The sequence below is a fragment of the Atta colombica genome, unplaced genomic scaffold, assembly GCF_001594045.1.
Source record: "Atta colombica isolate Treedump-2 unplaced genomic scaffold, Acol1.0 scaffold153, whole genome shotgun sequence".
NCBI lineage: Eukaryota > Metazoa > Arthropoda > Insecta > Hymenoptera > Formicidae > Atta > Atta colombica.
Window position 1 is genome coordinate 2201118 of NW_017259243.1, and position 12411 is coordinate 2213528.

The 12411-nt window shown below is 34.1% G+C and overlaps 1 protein-coding gene across 3 annotated transcripts in view; it reads left to right on the top strand.

Annotated features, from left to right (window-relative positions):
- LOC108685536 (ral GTPase-activating protein subunit alpha-1) overlaps positions 1–12411 on the top strand; it is a 14241-nt gene that overhangs the window by 1217 nt on the left and 613 nt on the right. Inside the window, exons 2-27 of one of the 3 annotated variants that reach the window (XM_018190386.1) lie at positions 1248–1358; positions 1818–1989; positions 2100–2457; positions 2550–2827; positions 2908–3202; positions 3281–3648; positions 3731–3953; positions 4035–4242; positions 4320–4451; positions 4828–5064; positions 5604–5794; positions 6001–6099; positions 6272–6556; positions 6643–6768; positions 6863–7030; positions 7743–7853; positions 8074–8232; positions 8302–8481; positions 8547–8910; positions 9007–9155; positions 9245–9420; positions 9514–9973; positions 10037–10323; positions 10395–10531; positions 10720–10897; positions 12025–12045. In XM_018190386.1, the coding sequence (XP_018045875.1) occupies positions 1248–1358; positions 1818–1989; positions 2100–2457; positions 2550–2827; positions 2908–3202; positions 3281–3648; positions 3731–3953; positions 4035–4242; positions 4320–4451; positions 4828–5064; positions 5604–5794; positions 6001–6099; positions 6272–6556; positions 6643–6768; positions 6863–7030; positions 7743–7853; positions 8074–8232; positions 8302–8481; positions 8547–8910; positions 9007–9155; positions 9245–9420; positions 9514–9973; positions 10037–10323; positions 10395–10531; positions 10720–10853 (5408 nt within the window). In that variant the 3' untranslated portion in view covers positions 10854–10897; positions 12025–12045. Of the gene's footprint in view, positions 1–1247; positions 1359–1817; positions 1990–2099; positions 2458–2549; positions 2828–2907; positions 3203–3280; positions 3649–3730; positions 3954–4034; positions 4243–4319; positions 4452–4827; positions 5065–5603; positions 5795–6000; positions 6100–6271; positions 6557–6642; positions 6769–6862; positions 7031–7742; positions 7854–8073; positions 8233–8301; positions 8482–8546; positions 8911–9006; positions 9156–9244; positions 9421–9513; positions 9974–10036; positions 10324–10394; positions 10532–10719; positions 10898–12024; positions 12046–12411 lie in introns of those variants that run through there. The other 2 variants (XM_018190383.1, XM_018190384.1) reach the window with 2 other exon arrangements.

A 12411-nucleotide genomic window follows, 5' to 3' on the forward strand; every position in this document is an offset into this window, starting at 1 on the left:
TATTTCTTTCTCAGCTATTTATTTAACATAGACAAAACTTCGTTACATCATTTACTTGTTGCATATCCTAGTTAAAAAAGGAAAAGAATTAAATCCAAGCAGTTATAAGATAGTAGTTTCGCAGTGTTATGAGAGAGGTAGTCAATATCTAATCAAACCGCCTGACCACATTGACCAACTCGTGGCCTCCATGTCTAACTAAAGTTACATTGTTGTTGCATGTTTTATGTATGTCTGCACACGCATACATACATATTAATAAAAATAGTCTACAGTTTTAGATATTTTGTACCTATATATGTCTAATGCCATACATATTGATATCTTACATATATTTCTGTTCTAATATTTCTATTCTATTTATCTACTTCACTACATTAAATTATTTTGAAATATTATTATTAACGTGTATTATTAACATGTATTGTACATTTCTTCCTATATTATACATTTTTTCTCTCTTTCTTTCTTTCTCTTTCTTTCTTATATACATATAAGGAAAAAGAAAAGGATTCTACTATATAAGCACAGATATTTAGAACCAGTTATGATGTAATAGAATTTCCACTACTTTTTTCTATACGACATATCATTCTCTTATTTCAAAAGCGACATAATACAAAAAAATTTCTTTTTAGTTATTATCTTGAATGAGTTAACACTAGAAGAATCGGATAAAGGAACCAAATTGGCTCCAACGGTCTCTCTAGGTACACAATTAAATAAAAATTCAATCATTTTATATAATTGAAAATTTTTTTATTAAAATTAAGAACATGAAAAATGATGAAAAGTCACAAAAGGATATTATGTAGAAGCAAAATTGAAAAAAGTTATATTAGTTTGAATTTCGCGAGGAGCCATTGGCTATCTCGATCCTTCTAGTGTTAAGTAAATATTGTTTTATTAATCATCAAGAGTAAATTTCATAAGAAATCATCAAAACGTCACAATTCAAAGAGAATAGTTTTTTAAAAGATTGTGAAATAAAATTGACAAAAAGAGATTTGATGGGATCATATTATGAATATATATTTTTTAACGATATCATTGATTAGTCAATAATTTTCTATCAAGTTGAAAAAGAATTTTCTTTTTTCTGGAAAACTTAATTTTTTGTATTTATGTTATTTTTGACATATTGCTAGAGAAAGTTTTATATTTAATTAATGATGATATATTTATGAATCTTATATTTTATATAATAAACGTATAGCAATTCACGCATTATTATTTTTATATTAAAGAAAATGTGGACACTGACGAAGCAAAGGGTTTTTTTGAGGGTAACTTCAGCCATGTGTACTTCATTCTTTACGATTGCTTCGTGTCCGCCGAAGCAAATCTTCGGCAACGCGGTAAGTTGCAAACTAAATTGATATTACAGTGTAATGTACTAAATAATAATGTACTAAATAAAGCTAACTGTCCTAATGCTATATAACTTTGAAAATTTCCATGCTTTAATATATATCGCATAATTATATAACTTGACAAAATAATATCATTGCCTTCAAAATTATAATAAATTTTGTATTAATCATAATATTCACTCGTTATTTTATTATCATCTCTTTCATTTCTTCCCATTCTGCTGCCAGAGCTTTCCTTCCATATTGGTAAGTCATATTTCATATTACTTTAGCTTGATTTGCATTAATTATTTCTTCCATTACTAACGTCTTATGAGTTAAATTACATTTACATGAATACTTATGTGCAAATATCATTTTCATGTTAATCATAGTATTTGCCATAAATATTTCTTATGTAATATGATTAATAGATAGGAAAAACTAATCTATATTTTTTTATAGTGCATAAGGCACACAGGGAAGAGTTAGAACAAGTATTGCAACTTCTGGAGAAAGTTTTAACTCTTCTTCCTGAGCTGCTTAACAGACGATGGCAGTGTCATAGTTTAGCACGGATTTTGCAGAAGCTCTTGCATCCTGGTAATAGTTGGAAACTTCGTAGACAAGCTGTAAGGTATGACAACTGGTCACTTTATATATGTTCTATTTATTTAGGATATATTATTTGATTTTATGTATGTTATATTTATTTATTATTTGCATACCACCATTATGATGTTTTAGGTACTTTATTTTGTGGTATCAAGCTCTTGGTGAAAATGCTCCCGAACATATACATCAGATGTTCGCCAGCTTGGTGCCAGGATTTCCACCGCATCAAGCATCGCCTTATAAATGTGATCGTAAGACAGATGGCAAGAAAGAAAAATTGGCGAAAGCATCTAATTCTGAAGAGAAAGATAAGAGAGAATTTTATGACACGCAACTCGGGCAAAGTACTTTTCATGATAATGGATCAAATCAATGTCCTATCAGTCAAGTTGATGGCGGGCCTATCTTACCACCGCAAAGTGGAGAAAAACCTCTCGATAATGAAACTGTTCGATTTTTGGAAGCGTTGCTTGAATTTATGGTTACTCAGGTAATTTTCTTCTCTATAGACATATTTATAGATATCTATTTAATGTTAAAATGCGATAAAAATGATTAATGATTTGTTCGTGTTATTTTCAGGTGGTAAAAGTAGAATGGCGAGATAAATCTACACGACAGCATAAAACTTTTCAATTTTTATTAGAACGTTTTAAAGTAGCATATCTTCGTCATATCTGTCCGGAATTTAATGACAACTTTTCCCTTTATAAACCTAATTTGGAATTACCCACAATGCGTAAACCGATGAATCAAAATCAGAATAATTATGTACTCTGTAAAGTCGCTTTAATCAAATGGGTTGCAAGTTTCACGCATGTCGCTAGAAAAGATGGACTTTTTGCACATCTTTCACAAAGGTAATTCATTTATTTTATCTATTTGTTTCTGTTGTAATTTCAATTATAATACATTTTTAAACACTACAACTAATCTGCAGTACAACACCAAATGAGGAAAATGCCGAGTCAGAATTACGCCGTGTGTCTGTGTATACTCAAAATTCTGCGGATTCGAATTTGCTGTCACCTGAATCAGCTATATCCCAACAGGATAGTCAAAATCAAGAAGATAGTGCCGTTTCGGCCTTGTTAGTCAGAGAGGTTTTATATGGAAATAGGGATAATGTAAACTTTGTACACGAATTGTACAGACAAGCATTTCTCTTAGATTTCCATCATGCGGGAGCTATAAGAAAGGCTATCGCTGTTTATAAAGATTGGATTCAAATGAATGTGAGTTTTAAATATTAGAAAATTATATTATACATATATGTAAATATTATTATTATATATACATAATATATTTTATAGGAAATCCCTCCATTTATGTTGGAACCATTAGATGGTCATAAAGATCGGGATTACGAAGAAAGTCAAAAAAAGGAAAGTGAAATGGAGAAGAGTCCATCTGATAGTTATCGGCAGACGAGATTAAGAAACGATTCTTATCTTGGCGCTATACATAGGGAAAATTTGTTTATTAGGGCAGGCTTGCAAAATGTTTTACAAATTTTTATCACTCAAGCATCAAATGTATTTTTCTTAGAGAACTCGGGACCGAGTGCATCTCTAACGTTACTCGAGGAACAAACAGACAGTTGTAAGAGAGTTCTAAATGTTTATCGATATGTTGTTATGCACTCTAGGCTGGAACCAGCAACTTGGGAACAGTTACTTAGGTATTTATTCACGATTTGTTATCTTCTTTCTTTACGATTAATTTATATTCCTTCGCAATTTAATTTAAACTTCTTAAATCAGAGTGTTACTCCAAATTACATCGCTCGTGTTAAGCGAGAAATCTTCTCGCCGCAAGCATCAAGAAAGTATCGGTGGAAAACTTGCGCCTGCCATATTCCAGACTTTAATTGTTACATGGATTAAGGCTAACTTAAACGTGGTTATTTCTACCCAGTTATGGGACCAGTTTCTAGAAGTGTTAACATCGTTAACGCAATGGGAAGAATTAATTCGTGAGTGGGCGGTGAGTATGCAACGAATATCTCGCGAGCTCTGACTTACATATATGTGAAGTAATGTTTTCTTTTTTATATATGCTATGTAGAAAACTCTGGATACACTAACAAGAGTATTAGCGAGACACGTGTACAACTTGGATTTGAATGATCTACCTTTAGACAGACTCAGCGAACAAAAATCAAAAAAGCGACGAGGAGTTGGAAGCCGCGCGGCGTCAACTGGAAGCGTACAGCCGCCTCGGAAAGGTAGCGTTGATCAAGAAAACAATATCGCGCCGAAAGAAAGTGTCGTAGGTATGTAAGACCTATAGATTGCAATTTCCTTTTGTCGTAATAATAATTTGCCAAAGGAGTCTCTCAATTTTAATCAGATCACCCTCTACGTGATATGAGGAAAGTACGACAATTACCGCGCAGTGCGAGTGACAACACTATATACAGTGTCAAGGCTCGTACGAAATTGCATAGGCAGCGGACGCATACGATACATAGCGGTATTCCTGGTGAGTGAACAAACGCCATTAGCTACATAGTTTTTTTAATTTTACTTTTCAAAACTATGGTGAGATCTTTGGTAGTGCCTTTGTGTTGCTGTGCGCAATTTATTTATAACTGTGTCTCTTACTTCTTTTTTTTTGCTTTGGCGCCGACATCAAGTTAAAAATAACTTCTCCCCATACTGTACAGACAGACAGTAGTATCATTCCTACTCGTAGATTTGTCATATTTATAACGCAGCGCCCATTGTCGCTTATTCTAATTTTTAATCGGCATGTCGTTCATAAGATCGATTTTTAACTAAACGACTTGTCATTGAATACATCTCCACAGTGTGTGTCCTACTTCTTGATTAAATGTAAACAATTTCCACACGCGCAGTACTCCCCCTATCAATAGAACAAGATATGGCGCGGTTACTGTCAAGCGGCTCGGCTTCATCGTCAACAATCAGTCGGAAGATGTTGTCCAGCAGACGTGCCAAATCTTTGGATAGCATTGTTATAGTTGATAGTGAACCACCATCACCACGCTGCCCTTCGCCAACACCAAGCAGTGGCGTTGACAGCAACAAAGATAGCCCTATACAAATAGAAAATATTGATGGTAGCAGTATTGGTATGTATGGTCTGTCATTGTGTAATTTATATAACGTATTTCATTGTGTGAAAGGCTACATATTATCACAAACTTGATGTCAACATTTTGATATTTCTAAAAAATTGTTACATCCATCCTACATTAATAACCATTTTACAATCTCTTAATCGAATAATGTCCTTTTATTAACAATACATGATGCTTTGATGATTACTCGAGCATTTAATATAATGCATTTAATATAATGAAGAAGAATCCGAATAATATTGAATCAAAATATTTCTTCAATTAAACCTATGCTTTTCAGATGGTTTTCCGCTTTTGGGATTTTGAAAGATTTATCATTGAATTAAGTCATTTGTTAAGCTTGTAACAATTTTTCTTATTGCACAGCATCATAAGATATAAAGAGCTTAACTATACATGACATTTTCATAATTCATAAATAATGTAATGAACTATATTGTTCAATAATATGTATTTGATTTTAAATTTAAATTTTATATCTTAAATTGATAGATTAGCGTATATTTAGCAACTGTTTTATTGTTCTATAGATACAAATGACGCATCTGAGAGAAGATCAGTTATGGCAGGTGGAGGGGTCCGTGGATGGTTGCCAGATGTGGCTGTCGTTTTATGGCGACGTATGCTCTCAGCATTAGGAGATGTTAATAATATTCAAGATCCTGTTTTGCACGGTCAAGTTATGGATTATCTTGTGCAACTTACACAAACGTTAATTAAGGTAAGAATTATTAAAACTTCAAAATTAAATTAATTTAATTAAAAATAAAACGCGTGCGAGCGTGTGTTTATATGTGTGTATATGTGTGTGTGTGTGTGTGTGTGTGTGTGTGTGTGTGTGTGTGTGTGTGTGTGTGTGTGTGTGTGTGTGCACATGTGTGTACATGTGTGTCTTGATTCTTATGCTATTGGTTTATATACGTTTAGATACGTTTGAATCAAGGAGTATCCGGAGATAATCAAGCAACACCTCCAGCACCAGAATTAATTCCACCTCTGACAGTCATCGCACCTTGGTGTTTCAAGGTATATATACATATCACTATTTGCTACATAACTTGTAAAAAATTGTCATTGTTTAATTACAAAAAAAAAACAGAAACGTAAAGAAAAAAACATATTTAAAAGTTGTAGCAAATGAATGATATAATGCAAAAATATTATGTTTTTCGGTACTTATCCATATATTTCTTTGCAGGCAATCCAGCTTCCCGATCAATATGAAATTGGCAAATTAGCCGCATATCGTCTTATATGTCTTTTAACAGTACAACCATTGGACATTAATCTACCGAAACAACATCTTACACTCTTCTATCGCGCCGTTCACAATGGAATTGCTAGTAATGATAGTAAAGTACTGCATGTACTTGTGAAATATACAGGACCCAGATTATTTAGTTTGAATCTACCTGGATCAAGTCTTCTGACTTTGGACTACATACACGCTGCAAATGTGATACTTAGCAGTCAAGATGTCGAGGTATCTTATTTTTCTTTGTAAATTCAGTAATTTAATATTTATTTCAGTGCATACAACATTATATTATTTATATTATTTTTTCTCAGGCACCAAGAACAGAAGCTGTTTCTATTATCGGCTCGTTATTATCCTTACCTGTTGCAATGATCAAATTACCTATGTTACAACCAAATGGGCCTGATATTGTAACTATGACGTGTCCAGAAGCAAAAGTAATACTACTATTGCATATAGTTTAATATCACAATTAATAGTCTCAAATTGATCCTTGTAATTTCATGTTTATTTTAAATTTCATATTTTTAGGAGCACATTGTAACAATACTTCTGCGGAGTTGTCGACGAGAACCCACTGGTATTGCAAGATGCCTGGCTCTATCAAGTATTGCGATGTTTGTATATAAAGAACTATCATATAAAACACAACATCCGAGAATTCCGGAAGCTGTCACAGTTCTTCTACTTGCACTTAGAGTAAGTTGAAAATTTTTCTATATTAAATTATAAATCTCTATTAAATATCTTTGAAAGATAATTATATGAGAATGGCTACATATGCACAAATTTTAAATCTGTAGATTTTTTAGAAAATAGAATGCATGAGAAAATTATTCTCTACGAGTTGTAATTGCTTAATAGTTTGCATTGGAATATTGCCATAAATTAAACGGTATATATCGTGTAAAATGCACCGTTGTTATCCGTGAATATATCTTTTTTTAAGAAAGAGAGAGATCCATTTAACAACATGTTAAGTAAATCAGGTACAATAATATTAAGATAAAAGCGAATCTCTTTCATTGAGTGTCATTAACAGCGGATGCAAGGAGCAGAGCGTCGCAGAGCTGGTTTCTGTTTTCCCCTAATAGATCAGGTAGTTTTCCTTCTTTTTTTTTGCATCAATGTAGCTGTGTCGACCGTCATGTGACGTTCACAATTTTGGACTGATACCTGCGTGTCTTATGAGGATCTCATTGATTTGCATGGCCTACCGCTATATATGTGCCCAAAAATAAAATGTTTCAGTCTGCAATTTCTTTTTTTATCTGATATTCTGTATACTTACTAATGAAAAATTCTTTATATGTTACTAACTAGATGTTGATAGTTCAAATATGCAGAAGTTAATCTTTATTTATCGGAAGTTAATCAATACTTAATAATTATATCAATTTTTTGTTTTCAGACTTCTCACGCTACTGTTGCACAGGTTGCGTGTGATTCTTTATTACTTCTTTGCGATAAGGCTGATGTACTATTAGAATTGTATCCTAATGTGCCATCTAAGATAATACAGGTACGATTGTAAAAGGATCTTCTGCAATAATTATTATGAAGCCTTAATTAATTGAGGAATTGGATCCTGACGAAAGTTCGTCTTCATGGATGTAGCTTATAATATGATGAATAAATGAACTTATTTTAGAATTCAATTTCCTATATAATTAGTCCAGAATCTTTTGATTTAAGGATTATACAGAAGAATGTAATGATAATTTTAATTTTCCGATATTCAGATCTTATCGGATACACTTGGGCGAATGACAACGCGTGAAAGACGCGGACCTTTAACGGTGTCAATGCTATTTTGCTTAGGCGAATGGGCCATGCATTTAGGACCAACAGTATTACTACAGGTGTTCCAAGGAAAACCTCTCTTGATGACTTTATTTACAGTCAGTACTATATTTTATATATGACGTTTTATCTTGTCGATTTCTATAGCATTTAATTTTATTATGTAGGTTTTAAACAACATAGTGCAAAATAAAGTTGGAAAGGAATTTTCGAAAACCATTAAAAATAACGAGGATGATGATGATGATTTTGATCCTAATATTATATTAGATAACTTAATTGATGAGTCCTCTACAAAATCACCCCGCAAAGGAAATATTCAGTCGGTACAATTGGCAGCAAAAATGGTAAGCTAATCCGTTACATGCATATATAAATATATATAATTTATGTGAATATTTAATCGATACAGGTATTGATGCATTTAATTAATCATCTGGGACATTTTCCGATGGGTATTGGAGCCGCGCGTCTCTCATCACTGGTTGTTGAGTTGGACGACGTTCCTGGAATCGACGGAGACGAGCTATCCTCCGCCGTTTTTCAAGCACCTAATATACAGCTGTTGATGCTATCTAATTCGATCATAATGTCACTTGTAGAATTAGCAGCATTGGATGCACCTGGCGGAGGCGTCACAGCTGGTTTGACTACAGCCCCTTCTCTGGTCAGAGTTTTGTTGCGTGATCTCGCTGGAAAAGCTTCTTGGGACAGTTCGATCTTGTATAGCCAACCTTTCATTGATGACGATCTACCGTTACCATTTGCAAAACCTGGTAATGATTTATTTATGTTATCTTTTTTTGCGCATGATTAACTTTTTTAATGAAAGAAGATGAATCGCGACGTGATAAATCTCTGATTTATTTCAGTTGATTGGAACGTGAAATTACATACAGAAGATTTGAATAGTGTCATCACACCTCACAACTGTACACCCAGACACACAATACGGCATCGCGAGCCCCACATATTACCGACTTTTGCGAATGCTGCAAGCGACATGGATAACTTGGACGATGTGAGTGAAATTGAAAATTATATTGACAAGTTATATTAACCTTCAATAATAACAAAGTAGTAAATTGCTAAAGAGCTGTATGTTTTTAGCTTCTTCAATATATAGGACATACAAGCCCGGAGGTTTTGACCAATCCAGAAGTCGCTCTCAATGCGCCCGCTAATCCACCTCAGGGACATTATCTCGAAAGCGAGACTATTGCGACGATTTTGAATCAGAGAAACGCAGAGCAAGAACACATGAATAATTGGAATCAACACATTAGGTTGCGTTTTCTAAATATATTCTATTGATTTGTAATTGATGATAATTTGCAATTTGACGTTGTATTTTTGATTATAATAAATCTTAATTTTAGTATGAGCGCAACAGCAATTAGTCCACCGTCATGTCGCCCGCCTCCGGCGCCATTTCATCACTGCCGCCTCCTATTTTCGCATCTCGGTTTATCCGGCTGGGAGCTGCGTAAGAAACTGCATTTGTTAGCGAAAAATGAAAAGCTCTTACGTGAACTTCGTAATCTCGATGGCCAACGGTCTCGAGAGACACACAAGATAGCGGTGATTTACGTCAGCCAGGGCCAGGAAGACAAGAACTCCATACTAAGCAACGTCACTGCCAGTAAGGAGTATGAGAGTTTTATCGCGAGACTCGCTTGGGAAGTTGAGCTGGAATCGCACACTGGTTTTCTTGGCGGCTTGGTACCCGGAAAGGCATCTGGTGTCACCGCACCGTACTATGCTACATCTTTCACTGAAGTTCTCTTCCATGTTGCTACAAGGATGCCATCGGATAGTCCTGAGAGTTTGCTGCAAAAGGTAATTTTAGTATTGCTTTCTGCAACGTTTATCTCAAGATATTTACGTGATGTTTGATTTCAGACACGGCACCTTGGCAACGATGAAATCCACATAGTCTGGTCGGAACATTGGCGAGATTATCGCAGAGACATCATACCCACAGAATTCTGCGACGTTCTCATTGTTATTTATCCATTGAAAAATAAGCTGTATCGAATACAGATTTCGCGTAAATCAGAGATTCCATTTTTCGGTCCATTATTTGATGAGTGTATTGTGGAGGATAAGGTATTACCGGGTTTAGTGAGGACAACCGCGTTAGCTGCGAGTAAAGCGAAGAGGTCTACGCTTACGTTATATCAACATTAGTAAGTAATGTGTTTATAAACTGCAATATTAGGAAATTATCGAATCGAATAACATTCAAATAAAATTTTAGTTATGAGGAGAGAGCGCGATCCATCGATACCGTTATGAGAAATCACAAGGAAGCTACAACATTCGAAGAGTTTACGGCCAATGTTTATTCACCAGTACAACCGCCAAGCCCATTTAGCGCAGCTTCATCTGTCTCTGGTACGTGATTCTCAATTAAGTAAAAACAATAATATCATACATATATTTTGTAATATAATATTTAATTTTTTTCTTTTTACACATGTGCAGAAATAAACGACTCTCTCTTCAAAGAGAGTATTTCGCGTATCATTACAATATTTATCGTTTATAGAAGTTTATTATTACTGTTGATATCACACTATCAGGATCTACAACAAGCGTGCAATCCACAGCATCGTCAAACCTCGCAGCAGCGCTTATAGATTCGCACCAGGGACGCTCCGGTTTGCGCAGCAGTTCGACGGCGAGCAGTGACAATCGTGCGAATAGAGGTGACTAATTCAGTCCACTAACCCCCACCCACCTTGTAACACCACGGACAAGGTAGTATTATTAGTTATTTATTATTTCCGTGCTGATCTTCCAACATTTATCTGATATTGTATCCTATGCCTCTATCTGTATCTGTTAAGTGTGATGTGTATATGTATATACATATATATGTGTATATACATACAAGGTGTCTAGTAAGTTTTGACAAAACGTTCATGTGTAGAGCGGATTAAATTGAGTCGAAAAGTCGTATACTATTTTACAATTTTTACAATAATTACGAGATATTTAACAAAATCGAATTTATAAAAATCGTCAAATATAGACATAATATCCAGCGAGTCATACAACCAAATGCACAATCAGTGATCGTTGTCGCGATAACAATAGAGAATAGACTGTGCGATCCGTGTGTCAAAATGATCAATAAAAATAAGAGAGAAGGATCGTAAAAGATGGCTAATCTATTTCCATTCAACGATGTAATGGGACAGACAATGAGAAGAAGATTGGCTGTCTTCTACGGTACCTCTCTCTCATTATTACCGATCACATTTGAATACTATTTAAATATCGGATCGCGCAGTTTATTCTTTACGTCTTTGGTCATGGTTGCTAAGCGCACGGGAAGTTGTTTTCTTTTGCCGTCGTGCGTAACTATTGCCGCTTGTAGTAAACAAATTTACATATGCCTAGCGATTACGACTGATGGGACAGATGGTCATGCATTGGCGGTATGGCGAATACGCGTTTATTCGGCAACCTTTAGAAATCAATATTTCATCGATTGCAAAAATTGTAAAATGATAAAGAGAGAACTTTTTGACTCACAATCAGTTTAATTCTATCTGCATACAAACGGTGTCAAAAAGTTTTGACACACACACACACACACACGCGCGCGCGCGCGCACACACACACACACACACACACACACACATATGTATTTTATGATCGTTTGATCATAATTTCATAGACAGTAACGTTCGAGCAACATGCTGCAGATAAATATTTGAAAGTAAATATTTTCTAATTCTTATTTATGTTATATATCTGTGTGTCTAATATATATATATATAGTTGCAAGATTTAATCTGCCGAATATTGTAAAATCAAGAATATTAATCAATTTTTTCTTTAACTTTTCTATGTCTTTTAATTAACTTTTTGTTTGGCAGTCTTGCAAAATATATTCAGAGGTAATCTTTCTAATCTATGAACAACATTATAAACATAGCATGTCTGGATATTATTTTTTCTTAGTTTTATATGTATTTCATGTTTTTTAAATATTTTTAATAATTTTAATTTTTTATAATTTTTAAATATTGCTTTGCAGGAGAACAAGTGCGTTCCATTTTGCACTTATAGCATTATTTGTCCTTGTTTAAAGTCGTAATCACAATTTACGTGTTGTCGGTTGATGCAATATAATTGGCTAAAATAGAACCGATAATCAGCAACTATAGCCAGCAATTTATAGTGTGATTACAGTTTTTAATATTTGATAAACAACAAGAATGAATTAATGTTTATAGTGTGTGCGTGAAAACGGAACGCATTCA